We start from the raw sequence: 18946 nt of genomic DNA on the forward strand, positions 1-18946 counted from the left end.
ATTTAGCAGACGCTACTAAAACAATGGCGGATGGTGCAGTTGTCCTTGATAGTTTTTAAGCCTAATTAAATGCTAATTAATTATCATCATTTAATTGCAATATTTAATTCCTTTTATATTTAGAAAAAGCAGCCGTTCTTTTAATTAAGGTATAATCAATTATGATACCTTAATTAACTTCTCCTTTAACGTTAATTGATAATTAAAACAATTTTGTTCGATAATTAATTAATTAAGTTTAGTGTTCATTCGTCACTGTCAAATTTGAGGAAGAAATACTTCATAATGAAACTCGTATGTTTCTTGGGTTTACTTTTGGGTTTGCAGGTCAGCGTTCCGCCTTGACCCGTGTCCATTTCGTGCTCGTCATCAACGCAAACGCATTCATTGGAAGAAGCGCATTTCGTGTTTTTGCCACGACACGGGTTTAAGGCATCGCATTCATTGGCTGTTGAGAGAACGATGAAATGCCTGGTAAATCATCGCCGCCGTGAAATACTCACGATTAATTGCTCTGCAGTTCAGACTTAGTCCCGAACCGTCTGCCATCACGTGACCACTTTTGCAAACGCATCTATTAGTTGAATTGTGGCATATGGTATTGTTTCCCAAGCAGGGCGTTTTGTAAGAGCATTCATTGGCTGTTAAAAGTCCAAGTCAGTTCGTTGATCCGGATTCAGAAGGCAAAGAAACTCTACTACGAAACTCACGATCCGCTTTGCAGTTTAACGTTAGTCCCCAGCCGCTATCAAATATATGATTATCGTCGCAAACGCATGTATTTGTTGTAGAGTTGCAATTAGTATTGTTGCCGATGCAATCCCAGGGCTCGACGCATTCATCCGCTGTTAAAAGTCAACGAGGGCCAATGGGTCTAAATTTCGGGATTAACGCTTAGCTTACCTGCTCGTGGTCTGCATCTCAAACTTAGTCCCGAGCCGTCTAAAACCACGTGATATCTGTCGCAAACGCATCTCCTTGTTGTAGGGTCGCAATTGGTATTTGTGCCAGTGCAATCCCAGGGCCCGTCGCATTCATCCCCTTTTTTAGAGTCAAAGAGGACCGATCGGGTCTAAATTTTCGAGATTAACGCTTAGCTTACATTCTAGTGCTCTGCAGCTCAGAACTAGTCCCGAGCCGTCTTCTTCAACGGAACCTGGTACGCAAACGCATCTCCTTGTTGTATGGTCACATCTAGTATTTGAGCCCGTGCAATCCCAGTGCCCGTCGCAATCATCCGCTGTCAAAAATCAAAGAGGAACGATGGGTCTAAATTTCGAGATTAACGCTTTGCTTACGTTCTCGTGGTCTGCAGCCCAGACTTAGTCCCGAGCCGTCTTCTTCAACGAAACCTGGTAAGCAAACGCATCTCCTTGTTGTACGGTCGCAATAAGTTTTTGTGCCAGTGCAATCCCAGTACCCGTCGCAATCATCCACTGTTTAAAGGCAAAGAGGGCCGATGGGTCTAGATTTTCGAGATTAACGCTTTGCTTACATTCTCGTGGTCTGCAGTTCAGATCTATACCCGAGCCGAATTCTTCAACGAAACCATCTAAGCAAACGCATTCACTCCTATAAGGAGGGCATACGGCGTTGTTGCCCCGACAAGGGTTTGAATCGCTGCAATTACCTGCCATTGAAAGTAAAAAATTAAAATTTATTGATCTAAATTTCCTGTAAGGAATTGCTATTGAACTCACCATCGAGTTTGCAGTTTAACGTTAGTCCCCAGCCGCTATCAAATATATGATTATCGTCGCAAACGCATGTATTTGTTGTAGAGTTGCAATTAGTATTGTTGCCGATGCAATCCCAGGGCTCGACGCATTCATCCGCTGTTAAAAGTCAACGAGGGCCAATGGGTCTAAATTTCGAGATTAACGTTTAGCTTACGTTCTAGTTTTCTGCAGCTCAGAACTAGTCCCGAGCCTTCTGCAATCACGTAATCTTTGTTGCAAACGCATCTCCTTGTTGTAGGGTCGCAATTAGTATTTGAGCCCGTGCATGGCATTGTTTCGTCACATTCATCCACTGTCAAAAGTCAAAGAGGACCGATGGGTCTAAATTTCGAGATTAACGGTTAGCTTACATTCTCGTGGTCTGCATCTCAGACTTAGTCCCGAGGCGTCTTCTTCAACGAAACCATATAAGCAAATGCATTTCCTTGTTATGGTGTCACATTGAGTATTTGACCCCGTGCAATGCCAGGGCTCGACGCATTCACCCGCTGTTAAAAGTCAAAAGAGGACCAATGGGTCTAGCCTTCGAGATTAACGGTTAGCTTACGTTCTAGTGGTCTGCAGCTCAGATCTCGTCCCGAGCCGTCTGCAACCACGTGATAACTGTTGCAAACGCATCTCTTTGTTGTAGGGTCGCAATTTGTATTGTCGCCGATGCAATCCCAGGGCTCGACGCATTCATCCGCTGTTAAAAGTAAACGAGGGCCAATGGGTCTAGATTTCGAGATTAACGGTTAGCTTACGTTCTCGTGATCTGCAGCTCAGACCTAGTCCCGGGCGGTCTACAACCACGTGATCTATGTCGCAAATGCATCTATTTGTTGTAGGGTCACAATTGGTATTTTGGCCCTTGCAATCCAGATTTGTGAAGCAATCTTCCACTGTCAAAAGTTAAAGAGGGCCGATGGGTCTAGCCTTCGAGATTAACGGTTAGCTTACATTCTCGTGGTCTGCAGCTCAGACTTGGTCCCGAGGCGTCTTCTTCAACGAAACCATCTAAGCAAACGCATTTCCTTGATACGTTGTCACATCCAGTATTTGAGCCCGTGCAATGCCAGGGATCGACGCATTCACCCGCTGTTAAAAGTCAAAAGAGGAGCGATGGGTCTAGATTTCGAGATTAACGGTTAGCTTACCCGCTCGTGGCCTGCATCTCAGTCCTCGTCCCGAGCCGTCTCCAATCACGTAATCTCTGTTGCAAACGCATCTCTTTGTTGTAGCGTCACAATTGGTATTTTCGCCCGTGCAATGCCAATGCTCGACGCATTCATCCGCTGTTAAAAGTCAAAAGAGGAGCGATGGGTCTAGATTTCGAGATTAACGTTTAGCTTACGTTCTAGTGCTCTGCAGTTCAAATCTAGTCCCGAGCCGAATTCTCGAACGAAACCATCTAAGCAAACGCATTTCCTTGTTGTAGGGTTGCAATTAGCATTTGCGCCCGTGCAATGCCAGCGCAACTCGTCGCATCCATTCGCTGTTAAAAGTCAAAAGAGGAGCGATGGGTCTAAATTTCGAGATTAACGTTTAGCTTACGTTCTAGTGCTCTGCAGTTCAAATCTAGTCCCGAGCCGAATTCTCCAACGAAACCATCTGAGCAAACGCATTCCTTTGTTGTGGGGTCGCATAGGGTATTTTTTCCAAAGCACGCCGTGTTGGCGAAGCATTCTCCCAATGCTAAAATGTCAAAGTGAGTTGACTGGTTCAAATTTCCACAATAAAGTTTAATTCGCACGCGTGGTACCAGAAGGGGATATAATTTAGTTACGTAACGTGATTCTTCCCAGGCTGACCCCTTTTTGTTTCATCACCCGCTCATCAAACTTCAAATGGACATCGCACCGTGCTAGGGTGAACTCAATAACCGATCGTCAGAACTAAACCCTAAGCAATCAAGTAGGCACAAACCTTGATTGTCTTAACGTGGGACAAAAGTCTGCACAAGCGCATGCGTCTTGGCAAATAGTTAAGCGCTAATAGATAAAGTAATGATGAGGGGGAACAATTTATCGCGTATGCGATTCGGTTTAATAACCTTGCTGCAAATGTTGAGAATGATGTTGGGAAGAATGACGTTACACTTACCCCGCTTTCTCTCGAGGAGAAGTATTATGTTCTTCTGTTGGTACTAACCTTGGTATTCCTCAGAATGCAAGCGATCATCTTTATCTATTTTGGCGATTTCTCGGGCATGAAGTCCCGTTGTAACAGCAGTCCCCAATATGGCGACAACGCTCCATAATGTAACAGCACGCATCCTGAAGCAGGATATGATACTTTCATAACCAAACGAACGCTCTTTAAATAAGACGGATGATGTCACTCTAGCTTTTTGGCTGATTGCGTCGCCCGCTTATGCTTATCCAAGCCAATCTATTGGACATTACAGATGACATATTCTTAATTAACCAGAAATTCCGAATAATTTCATTACACTTCCTCGTATTATCATATCGAGCGATTAATTGGAAAACTGAATTGTTTTATTTATTATCGATTGTTTTGTTATCAGAAATTAAAACGAAAGCGCGTTACTGATTCCCTAAAAATAAACTGAGAATCAAAACAATTTTATCCGCTTTATTTCAACACTTTCATGCACCCACCCACTAATTATTACCAGAAGTGTATAGATATAAAAAGAGAAAGTACACTACATTAACAATTTCCTAGCAACCTTTGGCTATAGACAGACGACATGTAAACTGAGAAGCAAACTACCCTCCTCCTCTCAACAGCCTACAGGAACTAACCAATCAGGGAAGAGCTTCTTGACGTCACAGGCTTATAGAAAATAGTAAATACATGATGCTGGCGATTCAAACGTTAATTATTGGTACTACTTTACGAGCCTATTCACGACTTGTTCCCTGTGCCACGGTCGGGAAGGTAATCATACGCGGAGGGGGTCGACACTATTCAGGGATAAAGGGGAGGGGGGAGCTTTTCACATTACACGGCGAGAGTGTACTTTTTATATTTATTCTATAGACTTTTGTTATTACTAGTTTGGCAAACGGATGTTGCTAGGGTTTAAACCGGGAAGTGTATCTGGTCTATGTTGATGTTAGACTCTCAATACTCTTTACCCTCACCCACTTTGAAATACCCGTATTATGATACTTGTTTTTAAGAACACCAAATTTCTCACATAAAACTCTGCTTAATTAGAGGAAAGCTACGTGACTCGTCCAAATTAAGTTCTTTTTAACAGACTTAATATGCTAAGGGTTGGTCTCCTCCGTCCCAATCAAGAGAAAAACTCAACCAACTTCTTGTTGATCTTATGATCTTCAATTTCAACAACAATTTCAAAGATATACAGCATGTTTTTGTAAGTCCATCCCAAATAAAGGGGGGTGTTTTGCGGGCCATTTTGAGTCAAAAATATTCTGTGATATTTTGTCCTTTGAAGCTTCGATTGATTCACTCTAGATAAAATCAAGAAGTGATACCTAGTTTATTAGGGAGAAGGTATAAGATGCCTTTGTATTCGCCGGGCGCCATAGTCCCAGTCCCCCTTTCAAAATACAAGGGGGGAAGTAAAAGGAGGCCACCGGGCTATTTCGCCTCTCCTCAGTCGGAAAATATGACTGTAATTTTCGCTATCAGTGGCGTCGCGCTGACGTGAGTTTTCAAGAACCAATAAGATGCTGCTTGCAATTTAGAGGTGGCGGGGATTAACTCCGGACAGGCTACGTTTGGACTGGAGATAAAGAGCTGGAAATCTGGCGAATTTATACCTTCTCTCTGAGATACTAGATATAACTTCTTGATAAAGTCCCATATCCACAATTTCATCACGATTGTGTGTACGTACCAAAATAAGGTCCACCTTTATAAAGAAATACCTCGAAAATAATTAATTTCATTGGAAAATGGCTTCGTTCTTGAAAAGGCTAACCAGTGGGTAAATTGAATAGCAGTAAAATTATTTGATTTAATTATATTTTAAATGGTGGTTAAATAAGGATTTCAGATTATTTTGAATTTAAATTAAAACAATGCCTGAAATTAAATTTTTTATAAGAATGTCTTCTTTAAAATTTGGGAAGGAAAATTTCAATATCTGGTACTTCAGTCATCATCAGATTGGCTTAACACTCTTAACATTTGTAGTCGAGTCTTGATTTAAACAAGTCGACCCAAGGGCTCGTAATAGCAGCCACATCGTTATCTATTTAATTAGCACAGAAATAAAAAGAAAACAGTTCAAAGATCCTAAAAAAGAAGTGTCCGACCCCACAGATAAAAATTCAAAAGTATCCGACCCCACAGATAGAGAGGTACCACCCCCCCCCATTCCCGACACTTTAGAGATAAACTAAAGGATGAAAACTCGAATGTTCTATCAAGTCTCTATGGTTCAGTGGTAGCGTGTCTTACCGCTACGCCAGCAACCCGGGTGCGATGTGAAAAATTTTAATTAAAATAAAATCTCTAATTGGTGAGTTGAGGTACTATCGAGTTCCTTTTAAGCTAAAATCTAACGATAACGAAAGCGACAACCCCGGCCACTACAACTACAACTACAACTACTACTACGGCTCGGGTCAAACTAAGAGCCTCATCGTATACTACGATGTGGCTAAAAACTAAGGGATTTTATTGCGTTTTTTGGCGTAATTTCCTTATTTAACGGAATTCTGATTGTTTTAACTTTGACCTTCATTTGAAGGTTAATTATATCTCTTTCGAAACGCCCAAACAAACAAAAAACAAAAACACACTTTTTAATTAAGGAAAAAGATGAAAATATTATTTTGCAAAAATTTTCCTTCTAGAATTATCATAAATTTTGAAATAACCAAGATGGTTTGAAGTAAATGGTTATGGAATTGAGCTTTAAAGTTTGTCGAAGGCGGAAATGGTACCTACTGATTTTTCTTGCCTTTAGCCCAGTTTTTATCTAAAAGCTATGACGTAAGAATTAAAAATGAACTTTAAAATTAGTCAACAAGTACCTAGTAAATATTTCATATTACCACAGAACATTTCAACTGCCGTATATTGGGCAAATACAAATTTAGAAATTGTTCTAGATACAATTGTATGATATTAGCAGGGATAGATTTAATTTTAGAAGTAGGAATGGAGAACCGAGTAATGTGGGCGAGCGTCAAAGTCCACGGACCCCCTTCACCAGGACGGGGGGGATATGAAAGAAGAGGCGGGAGGGTCATAGCGACAGAGGTAAAAAAGAATTACGTATTTTCGGCGTCCCCGTCAGCAACGTCATCAAAACGTAGCTGTGTGTGAGCCAATAAGATAATTTAAACCTTTCGCTACGTGTTGGAGGGAGGGGTGAGTCTATACTGGGTGGTCTATGAGTCGGAATAACTGAAGTAAATACTAACCGTTCTCCATTCCTACTTCTAAAATTAAACCTATCCCTGATATCAGCAAAATAAGTGCAAATATGTGCTTTGGAAAACACCTGCAAGGCGATTAATACCTCCATAACCATTCTTGAAGAAACCATGGCAAAACCTCAAATTGTAAACTGCCTCGTATTTATCGTAAAATCAGCTGAGTTTTTTTGTTTAAAACTTGAAATTTATCATAAATAAAATCTAACATTAAATTCTAGCCAACTGACAGAACGATAGTAGGAACTAATGCACTTGGCTGTTAAGAGTCAACGGGCAAAATTCAAACTATGGTTCGATTCGAAAGTAACCCGTTGATTCGCGTTCTGGACGCAATTCTATGGATTTATATTTTGATCAACGCTATTCTGCTAATCACCTATTTAGGATACAAAGTGAAGCGATATAAACCCAACAACAACAGACTGACTGTGCCACGTGCCTCCATCGGAGAATTAGCACCGTTCCCCGGACCCACCAAATGATTGACTGCAGCTATAGCCTCTCACTGCGTTTCATCCAAGCACTGAAGTGATCATAATACGTGACAGATAAGTGTTTCTCATGCGCGAAGTGATCTATATATGGCCTTCCTCGCTAGCCAATGACCGCACTCAACAATCAAGTCATCGTACCATGCAATTGTCAAAGCGCGAAATATCAAAATTAAAGAAAAAAAAACGGTTTAGCTAATATATTAATGTATTTACAAAGCACGTTAAATTAAATATCTTTTATTTGTTAAAGCGCTTGATTTAATCATAGGTTTATAAGATGTGTTCCTACCATGAGTATGACACTTCCTATGCTTCGTAAATCGTAATGCTAGAGACTTACAGCTCGAGCTAGTTCCAGAACGACGGACGCGAGAATTGAAGTCCTACACTCGGTGGTTAATTTTGCAGGACTTCCATGATCTTCCCCTATTTAGTCTGCATTACTAAGCCTTTGACTGTGACACACCAACCAGGCGTCGCTTTAACTTGAATGTATGACCTTCGTCACTCATTTCATGACAAGCTCTCACTAACCAGTGACAAGCTTATGGAACATATCGTATGAACTTATAGTTTAACGGGTTTATCAAAAATTCGTAATTTTTAGCCACATCGTATGATGTACATCTACGATGAGGCTCTAAGTTTTTATTTGAATTTCAGAACTGTATTTTCCAAAATTTCTACATTTGTCTTTGCCCTTTCAATGTGATGGTATAAATATGATTCACATACGACTTGCGTTAAACAAGCAGTCACTATAGACTAGACTCCAAAAGACATTGAATTATGAACTATCATGTGTAGGCCAATAATGACAAACCCCACTTTTCTCTGCAACATAGTGTCAATTTGGTCTACGAACCCAATTGACAACTTTCGCTGTTCTGGAAATTGACGAAGTGGATCTGAAAACCTCGCGACAAACAGCGTCTGGGTAACACTGGTCTAAACAATATTATCAGAAGTGAGATGAGACTAGAAGTATCGGGGTTACCAAATTCTTCACTTGCGGCGAAAGTGAATATTCTTGATAAGACACCAACGGTTGGCCCTCTGGTAGCGGTTTCTCCATTTTCCCTCCTAAACGTGAGACGCTCGCGGCGGTAGACGGGGGCCGAACTAGATTCAAGGAGCGCGTTCGTGTTCGGCCGCTTTAGGTTGAGGGGAAGGGGTTAGGAAATGTTTTTGGAACTCGACCAATTGTTTTTCTCTCTAGTGTAGGCGCAGGGATGGAAGCGGTGGCATAAAATCCTCAAATTTGTTCACTAGTGCCAGGATCTATTGCCAATGCTAGAGCTCTTCACTTTTAGTCTCATCTCACTTCTGATATTATCTATTTCTTTTCAAATCGCTTTGCCGGGAGTCACGAGACACAAGAAGTATTTTTCATCTTTTAGACCATAAATCGACGTCATTTTAAAATTGCACACAATTTTGAAGAACGTATATCAATTTTGCATTACGGAGCTCCTTCAATATTTTAATAAGGCCGAGAAGTCCCTTCTTACTCCGGCTTTTCCTTTGCCATTCTTCTTTTTTTTTCATTTTGAAAAAAGTTGGTAAACTTTTAAGTATTCTTGCTTTGATATAAAATTCTATGGTAGATTGTTGAGAGGCGGAATAAGGTCCGGTCCCGGCATGCCTCGCCTCGCCCGCTATATTAGCACGAAGCGGCCTCGTGTTTTTGAAGTGTACTTAGGAAAAGTTTAAACGCCGCTTTTTGTTCGACGCAAAAAGTTTCGCCATTTTTTTTTTTTTTGCAATAACAAGCAAAGCGGGCCTGGCTATATCGAGGATACTTATCCGATCTGGTGCCCGAAACCGAACCGAGCTACGGGGAAAACTACGGGGATTCAATGACCAGTGTTCATGTCGTCTTATACCAAAGTGGTAAATCTATATCTATATAAATCAAAGTCCTGACTGACTGACAGACTGATAATCAACGCCCAGCCCAAACCGCTTGCCCTAGAAGGCTGAAAATTTGTAGGAACGTTACTCGTAAGTAGTAGGCGCGTACTAAGAAAGATTTCCCCCCAATCCGCCGCCATCTTAATAAATGGCGCCCAAAAACGTAAAAAATCTTCTCTATGCAACAAAGTCCGCGCGTTTCAACCGATTTCACAAATTTTTAGTACACTGGTTTCCATTAACCCATAGACGGGCTGAATGCGGTCTTTTGGGTTCGATTTGTTGCCATCTTTTTAAATGGCGGCCAAAACTAAAAAACCTTTCCTTATGGAATTATGTCCACATGAAAAGGAATATAAAATGAGTATCCCTAGGGGCTGACGGGCAACGCCGAGTGCCTTCGCTCCTAGGGTGCTACAAAAATGTTATCAGTAAAATCTGACTCATAAGTTGGATCGTCTGAAAAGGCCCTTAGACGAGTCAGCTTGAGTTGAGTATACTGGTTAGGTCGTGTGAACAGAAGTTGGACAAGTTGAATCATCACCAAAATATAAATCGATCACTGACCAATTCTTGTGTTACTCAACGTTTCGACCCATCTACTTGAGTCAAAAGTTGCATCGTCTGAAAAGGCCTTTATTTGGGTCAATTTAAATTGAGTAAACTAGTTGAGTCCTGTGAACAGAAGTTGGACAAGTTGAATCATCACCAAAATATAAATCGATCACTGACCAATTCTTGTGTCACTCAACTTTTTGACCCATCTACTTGAGTCTAAAATTCTATCGTCCGAAAAGGCCTTTAGACGAGTCAATTTGAGTTGAGAAAACTAGTTGGGTCTTGTGAACAGAAGTTGAACAACCAAATTAAAAATCGATCACAAACCAATTTTTTGGGTCACTGAACTTTTTGACCCATCTAGTTGAGTCTAAAGTTGTATGGTCTGAAAAGTCGTCCACTTCTCCGCTGTTGAACACGGCTGTTTGTGGCTTTCGATGAAAGTGTATTTTTCTTTTTTATCGACCATAGAGGGTGAGGGGGTCGGGGGGAGGGGGTGTTTGTGCATTATCGATGATAGCGAAGTTTTGGGTGACTTTGCCGGCGGGTGGATGGGTGGGTGGACGGGCTGATGGGCGGCGCCTACCTCGAAAGCGTGTACGGATGCCAATTTGGAAGGGGCTTTACAGTTGCCCGTTATTTATCTCGAGGGCACTACACTACATACCAAACAAGAAGAGATCCATCCGAAAAAGACACAGAACCCCCAATTCCTTCCAACCCCAACCCCAACCCCCGCTCGCCCGCGTATATCCTATAAGCACTAAGGAGATCCCATCGCCGAGGGGATACTCACTCTCGCAATCTTAACTCGCATTGTCGAGATAAGATTTCGCGTCTTAAAGCCTGTTCAGACTGTACAACGCTTTACTCAAAAAGATGGGTCAAAAAGTTCAGTCAGTGATCAATTTATAATTTGGTGGTTCAACTTCTGTTAATCTCACGACCCAACTAGTTTACTCAACTCAGTTGACTCATCTAAATCAGGCAAAAAGTTGTGTCGTCTGAAGAGGCCTTTAAACGTATCTGTATTTAAAATGAAAATTTTGACATAATACTGATCATTTACTGATCTGCGGTGCTCTCGAGGAGGTCTGAAATTTCACTCTGATCTAGATCAGATCGCGCTCGGATTTCCATTTTCCATGAGGCGATCCACTCGTAACTGACCTGTACCTCAACCGCTAATGAGACAGATTAGCAGTTCGGATCGCTCTCTAAATCCAAATAGACCTTCTGAATCGCTACCAACACAGATTTTTCTCTTAATGCTTCTTATGGGAATATTATTTTTGAAGCGGAGCAATTTTAATATTTTTAGCAAATATTTTCGTGGTTCAACTTAGAATACAAAGGTCAAGTTATTTTTGAGCTGCACATTTCATATTTTTCTGTGCATTAATTAGCGAACAATCAACGTTTAAAGTTAATTGACATTACCCTAAAGAAGGAAAAACAATAAGTATCTAAGCCTTGGCCAGTCTTCGAGCGTGAAATTTAAATTGCCGAAAGGGACTGTACACAGTTGGCCATGCTCAGAGGCAAAATGATAGCCGTTTAAGATCTGCTCAGTCCCTGTCTTTGTTATTTCTACTTGCCGTTATTGATAGCCATCGAGTTAAAAGTGGAACCCCTCGACTGTGTCTATCGCACCACTATCGACGTCTCGTTCTCAGCCTATTTGGATCTTTTTTACAGAGAAGATCCTTGCTGTATTACTAAAACCATAAGCGAATTATCTTCTAAGTATCTACGACTGAATGGCATAGAAGCCTAATTTCTCCCCCCCCTCTGCCTATAGTCACTGCCACAAAACATTCCATGCCAACCCTTCCACCTTTCAATGCATATTTTCAGTGTGATCTAAGTATTGTAAGTTCATAAGATATGTTCACCATAAGTTTGTCGCTGGTTACTGAGAGATTGTCATGAATTCAGGTATGTCAAAGATTCGAGGTAAAGCGACATACGCCTGGTGAGGCGCTATCAAAGGCCTAGTAATGCAGACTAAATAGGAAAATGGACTGTAAAATGGAGTGAAGTCAATTCTCACGTCTAGAGATGTGAAATTACCGTAATTTTTAAAAATGGTAATTTACCGGGTAAATTACCGAAAAATTACCGGTAAATTACCGATTAAAATTTTGGAATAACAAAAATTACCGTAATTTATGGTATTTTATACTTTCACAGGATTATTACCGCGGTAATTTACGTAATTAACCGGTAAATTACCATTTTAAAATTACGGTAAGATGTAAATCGGTAATTTACGCGGTATTTGGTAAATTACCGGTAATTTACGGAAGGTAAATTACCGACTCAATCTCTACTCACGTCGTTCTCGAACTAGCTCTCAGCATAAATTTTAGCATTTAAGAAGTAAATGTAGTGTGATACTTATGGAACATATCATATAAAGTGATGTTAGTACGAAACCCGAGGGCTGAATATAAAACCTCTTATTTTCCTCTTTAAAAATTGTCTGTACAAAACTCGCACCCAAGAGAGAGTGAGATAACCTTCTTTCTTTAACCACAAGTGGCGCTAACAGCTAATAAGCTCTCGTGCACGTTTAGCATCCGACTTCGTAGGAGCGCTGTAGTGAAGGAAAAGAGGCATGGCAGCGAACAGCCACGAATGGGTACTTCATGGATGTTAATACGCTTATGCTAAAACTGAAAAATAAGGCGCTACAGAGAGTGGCTTTCTCTCTCTCGGTTTCTTCTCGTCGGAACAAAGAAGATATATTACCAAAGTTCTCTTTCTTCGATAGTTAAATACGTTTTAAAAGGACAATAGCCCGCGGCGAACAACGGATCCGTTTCAAAAACATATGCTTCTGGTTGTTAAAGCCCTCGAAGCCAAACGAATGTTCCTTACAAAACAAATTTCTTTGCTCCTTGAAAGAAATGTTTCGTGAAAAATTACTTTTTCATTTTCAGCATTTCTTTTCTCGATATTTAAATCCAAGTTGCAATAAAAGTTTGCGTTTTTTTATAAATGCGCGACAATAAAAGGTCACGAGTCAGGAGCTAATTTGAAACGGTGTTTCACAAAATTAACTTTTAAATTGTTCATAGATCGAACATAAGTTTATAAGATATGTTGGCCATAAGTTTGTCACTGATTACAAACTGGAGCTTGTCATGAAGTGAATGAGGTAGGTCATAGATTCGAGTTAAAGCGATGCATGGTAAGGCGTTGTCAAAGGCTAAGTAATGCAGACTAAATAGGAAGATGGAAAGCGGCAAATTCTCGCTTGTCCTTCTAAAACTAGCTCTCAGTAAAGTCCCTAGTATTACGAATTAAGTATAGGTAATGGCAGACTTATGGAACATATCTTATAAACTTATGATCGAATTAACATAAAATATTACTGAAAAATGTGTATACCACTTTGTTATTTCAAGCCCAATTTTGGTCTACAAATATTAAGAGTCTTGATTAGCACAGGCTAAGAAAATCCTATTTTTACCATCACAATTAAATTATCGTAGTAATACAGTGAAAACAACCAAGTTTCTATTAAATGAATTAAAAAAAACCCACATGTAAATTAAGATGTATCATATTAGTTAACTTCCAAAACAAACGCCAAACACTGAGCTCGGTCTATTCCGAGTCAACTAAATAATGACTAGAAATGACTTTGTTATATTTATCTATTACAATGCAATTTTCTGCGAGTTCATTCCGTAAGGTTAGCGGGTCATTTCGAGCATACTCTCCAGATTCGCATCTTTAAAAAGGTGTAAGGCGGGGGTGGAGGTGGGGGAAGCTTTTTCTTTCGCATTAAGCCTTGGCAACTCCTTAATCACTTTGGCGTAAACTTTCCTCTTGTTTTTCCGCCACATTATAAAGGATAAACCAGAAAAAAAAATACCCTTACCGAGGGAAAGGACACTTGCTAGTTGCTACTAAGTTTCTTAATTCAGTGTTTCCCAATGTTTTTAAATCCAGACCGTATTAAACCTCTTCATTTACACGGACATTTGTGAACTTTCTCATGACATACAATTCTTTGAAAATATATTCTGTCAATTCTGTTAATGAATCCTATCATAAGTCCATAAGATATGTTCCATCCATAAGTTTGTAAATTCAGGTAACTTGGAAACTGGAGCTTGTCATGAAGTGAGTGAGTGAGGTCATAGATTCGAGGTAAAGCGAAGACGCCTGGTCAGGCGCTGCTGTCAAAGTCTTAGTACAGACTAAATAGGAAGATGGAAGTCCTGCAAAATTAACCACCGAGTGTAGGACTTCAATTCTCGCTTCCGTCGTTCTCGAACTAGCTTGAGCTGTAAGCCTCTATCATCACGAAGTATGGAACATTTCACTAATAAACTTATTTTTACTGAAGAGTTTAAACTTTTGTTCACAAACCCCTTAAGACCGCGATTTCAAACCTGACTAGACAGTCGTATGTCGCAATATTGTTGCCATCAACAATTTAATACGAGAGTCGTTCATGCAGCGAAGGAGGTTCTGGGTAATTGTTGTTGTTGTTGAGCGAGTGTCCAACCCCTAGGCGAGGAGGGCATCTTGGCTATGGTGCCGCTCTTAAAGTAATAAGTAGTCCCGAATGTCGGTAGTTTGAGGGAAAAATTAAAATTCCCAACGGTACTTTAGGGACCCCCAGGCCCCGCTGCGCTTGCTTTTCGCCTGATAGTAAACGCCGCCGCCGCCGCCGGAGGCCAAAGGCTGGTTTGCACGGCCAAAACATCACCTGCAGCCAAAACGAAACGTGTTTATTCCCCCCCCCCCGGTTATGGAAGAGCAATTTCATAGCAGCTGAACGCTCTGAACAGTCAATGTAGGCCTCGCCAAGACAATATCGATTGCGATGAAGCGCTGTCAAAGGCTTGTACAGACTAAAGAGGAGATGCAACTTCCATATCTAAAGTCCTGAGTGACTGACTGATAATCAACGCCCAGCCCAAACCGCTTGCCCTAGAAGGCTGAAAATTTGCTGGAACGTTACTCATAAGTAGTAGGCGCGTACAAAGAAAACATTTTCCAATCCGCCGCCATTTTACATTTCTGGGCCCCATTTATTAAAATGGGGCCCAGAAATGTAAAAAACTCTTCTCTACGCAACAAAGTCTGCGCGCTTCAACCGATTTCGCAAATATTTAGTACACTGGTTTCCTTTAACCTATAGACTGGCTGAATGGTCTTTCGGGTTCCATTTGTTGCCATCTTTTTAAATGGCGGCCAAAAACTTAAAAACCCTTCTTTATGGAATAATGTCCGCGTGAAAAGTAATAAAAAATGCATCCCTAGGGGCTGACGGGCAAGGTCGAGTGCCTCCGCTCCAAGGGTGCTACAAAAATATTAGTCATCAGGAAAATCTGCCCATTCTTTGTATCATTTTGATGGAAGTTCTAATTACACGCGAGCGACGCCAAGGGTAGCAGCTAGTATCCTATAAACTAAAGACTAGACTCAATGGACAAAATTAACCAATATCATTTTTACGCAAATAATAGACTTCCCACCCACTTGACATTGCCGTTTTTTGACACAATTTTAAAATTGATCCGAAAATTTCACGGCATAGTTTTGCTTTTAATTTCGGTTGGGTGAAAACCAGGCGTGAGAGTTGGAAGCGCTGGTGGAAGGGTTGGGGGTAATTTAGGCGTCATTCATCTTGGCTCAGGTTGAGGGGGGTTTAGGGTTGAACTTTACGACCCGACGGCCATCCGTATCCCGCGTAAACGAGCTCCAAAAGCGCTTAACGCTCTCTTTTAAACTCAATGAAAAACCACCACAGTCTTTTACTTTTTACGAGATGAACTTCGAAAATTAAGGCCAAAACATTCGAGCTCTTTATTGAATTTTCATCTACTCTAAAAACGTCCTAAACATCCATTCCCCATTTTAATGAACTTTGTCAGACGCTAAATTGACCCTAGGGAAAATCCAACACCCAAATAAGGCAGCTTCCACAATCAGGGTTCGGACGAAATTTTTAAAGTGAAAATCCCTGACTTTTCCAGCTTATCCCTGACCAAATTTTTAACATTATCCCTGGGACCATTTTAAACGGTATGGCAATTTACAATTTCATAGCACGAAAGTGGTATTATATTACACTTTCAAGTCTCTACTTTCAAAATATCATGTTTTTAATATAATTTAACTAAAGTTTCTATTTATGAAATCCATTTGAAAATCACGAAAACTCAGTTTCGATATATCAACAATGTTGTCTTGTCGAGCTTGTTCGCCCGTTTGATGACATCACTATGACGTCAGGGGAAAAAAGGGCGGGAATCCTATACGCGCGAGGTATACGCGTCTCGAGCTTTGTCCATGCTTCTCCCCTGTCCAAACTCTGGGTCTGATAGCGGAGAGAATGGCACCATCTCGCGTATGTGACGTCACCCAACAGGGAAACGTTTTAGCCTTTCTTAAAAAGTGGATTTCAAATCAAGCATTTTCAAATGCATATTGCGGCCAAATAACCAACAGAAATGGGAGTCAATTAAAAGCTTGATATTTTTGAATTCACAGTAACTAATTCTATCTTTTGCTATATAAATCAGAGGTTTTTCAAACGAAGCATCTCATACACTTTAAGTACGTGTTTACCAGTCTACTTCATAATTACACCTGCAGCACATATTTAGCATTGCCCGAAGCAATCATGGTTTCATATACCAAACGAAATCCCTGACTTCCCCCCCCCCCCATTTTCCAAATCCCTGACTTATCCAGGTTATCCAGGAACCGTACGACCCCTGTACATGGGACACCTAATTGGGAAACACTGGTACGTCTACAGCGCAATCCTGCAGATAATGGTAACTAATTGGTGGGCGTAAACTATAACATTTTAATTAACAGTGAGGTACTAATTAACTTACGGTATAAAGTAGCCATCGCTGCAATAGTGGTCCTTTTTCCATTGGAAGTTCTTCGAAACTGAAAAAAAAATCTAGCTTAGAATAAAAGGTAAAGTAAGTTTAATAGATTTGAAGATTAGGTTGGCACGCTTTATATGTTCAGCTTGGAAATTTGAAAGTTTACTTTAGCCCCCCTCCCCCCTGGACCCCCCACCCTGGGGGGTTCGTGCCGACGAATAAAATCCAAAGTTTGAAATTTCTATTCTTAAATAATAAAATGTAGAAAGGCAACCAGAGCGGAAAAAAATCCACCGACTTTCTTCTTTAATGCAATATTTATCGAGGTTCTTTGGGGCTCAAACGACGGCCCAAGTCATAATGAGGGACTAACCACTACGTACTACTTTACCATTGGCAGAGCTCTATAACTCTCAACGCCATGACATGGATACCAACAAAATGTGAGACTACTTCTCTATACTACCCGTATCTTATACTTTCTTTCGTTACCATAAATCGATTATCTACCATAAAGTTTATACGTCTAAATGGGATCTGTACTAGGGGACAAGTCTCTACCCCTTACTGGCTATAATCCGTCTCATCCCGATCTAGTATTAGATTATATGAGACACAACCGCGGCGAAAGCCTTTTCTTTAGTGTACTCTTAGTACGACACGCGAAATGTGATAAGAAAAATCTCAAAATTGCCGGCCATGTTTTCCTACAGACATTTTCTCCCCCAACATGTCTAGCGGGAGACAAAACCAGCGATAAAAACATTGACACTAAACTAAATATTCCACCCAGGAGAGTCCGGACACCCCCGTATATACTGCTCTTAGCCACGAACGGCGCCACTAGGGAAATTAAAATCTCTCTAGTATATTTAACTCCCGATTTCTCTTAGACTCTGACGTAAAGGAAGGGAGTAGGAGTCGTTCCGCCATAGACCAAATGATGGATACTTAAAGAGGGTTATTCGCTTACGGTGTTACTAACATCAAGCGTGCAGTACGGTCAAATTTGGAAATTCACGAATTGTGACATAGAACTTTCTCAAAAATAAGATAACAGTATACTGGACTTCAAAGGATGTTTCTTTAAGTAACTCAAAGTAGACAGCAGTGAGTGGTCCCTCGCTTGAGACTTTCTTTGAGCTTAGCGTCATAATTTTTTAAATCCCCATTGGCGCTGGCTGGCGGAATCCTATACAGGTCTTTAGGGGCTTAGCCCTCGTCGCTCGTTTATCCCGAATTAGGCGATAGATCAGCCCCCGCCCGCCCCGAACCCCCCCCCCGATACGCAGTAGACCAAGAAACGCCAAGCGGATCAATATGGCGTCGAGGGACCCGGCCAAGACCCTCTCCCTTTGAAAAGAAACCGACAAATATAGATTTCCCCCCAAAGATATAGTCATGTACGTCGAGGGGGTAGACACTTGAGAACTCAGGTGTACAATATGTCTTGAACTCAATGCACTGTCAAAACTGAACTCTGAGTTCCGAGTGCTTTGAACTCAATGCACTGTCAAAGCTGAACTCTTGAGTTCCGAGTGCTTTGAACTCAATGCACTGTCAAAGCTGAACTCTGAGTTCCGAGTGCTTTGAACTCAATGCACTGTCAAAGCTGAACTCTTTTGAACTCAGGTGTACAAAGAGATCCAAAGTGTCTACCCCCTCGATGTACGTACACGCTTTCCTATCAGAAACATCTTGCAAAGTCGTCTTAAGTCAGAGCAAGAAGCAAGTACCTAAACTTGTAAACTCAAGTCACCACAATAAAACTTAATTTTTTAATTGAATTCAACGTATCCGATTTTCACTTATTTTTTTCGAATTTATGAAATTTTTTAGCGCAGATCAAAATGGCCGTTTGGCAAAAATATGATTGTTTTAGCCTGTGTTAAACCACAAAGTCACTCGACTAGACTCCTAAGCTATGTTCACACTTGCACGGGAACCGGTTGACAACTCGTCTGCCCTACCAGTTTTGAAACACTCTTTAATGGTAGTTCGGA

General features: G+C 40.8%; 1 protein-coding gene and 1 long non-coding RNA gene across 6 annotated transcripts; both read right to left on the reverse strand.

Annotated features, from left to right (window-relative positions):
* Positions 1-89: 89 nt before the first annotated feature.
* Positions 90-3163, reverse strand: LOC149647428 (uncharacterized). Its single transcript, XM_089850260.1, has 15 exons — positions 3073-3163; positions 2876-3013; positions 2679-2816; positions 2483-2620; positions 2287-2424; positions 2090-2227; positions 1894-2031; positions 1701-1835; positions 1496-1630; positions 1299-1436; positions 1103-1240; positions 904-1041; positions 711-845; positions 504-641; positions 90-448 (listed from the first exon to the last, which is right to left on the reverse strand). The coding sequence occupies exons 7-15, from the start codon at positions 2009-2011 to the stop codon at positions 246-248; spliced, it is 1278 nt and encodes a 425-aa protein (XP_089706386.1). The 5' UTR covers positions 2012-2031; positions 2090-2227; positions 2287-2424; positions 2483-2620; positions 2679-2816; positions 2876-3013; positions 3073-3163; the 3' UTR covers positions 90-245.
* A 39-nt stretch (positions 3164-3202) lies between these two features.
* Positions 3203-17404, reverse strand: LOC149647429 (uncharacterized). 5 transcript variants are annotated; one of them, XR_016371939.1, is made up of 4 exons: positions 17238-17404; positions 16947-17004; positions 3870-4109; positions 3203-3413 (listed from the first exon to the last, which is right to left on the reverse strand). It is a non-coding gene; the product is annotated as an uncharacterized LOC149647429 (long non-coding RNA). The 5 variants fall into 5 exon arrangements; XR_016371940.1 differs by lacking the exons at positions 16947-17004; positions 17238-17404 and adding exons at positions 11515-11792; positions 12829-14315; XR_016371941.1 differs by lacking the exons at positions 16947-17004; positions 17238-17404 and adding an exon at positions 14484-14803.
* Between the last annotated feature and the right edge of the window lie 1542 nt (positions 17405-18946).

The sequence above is a fragment of the Phalangium opilio genome, unplaced genomic scaffold (genome assembly GCF_054372755.1).
Source record: "Phalangium opilio isolate 3A_F unplaced genomic scaffold, DU_Popi_V2 ptg000089l_1, whole genome shotgun sequence".
Lineage (NCBI taxonomy): Eukaryota > Metazoa > Arthropoda > Arachnida > Opiliones > Phalangiidae > Phalangium > Phalangium opilio.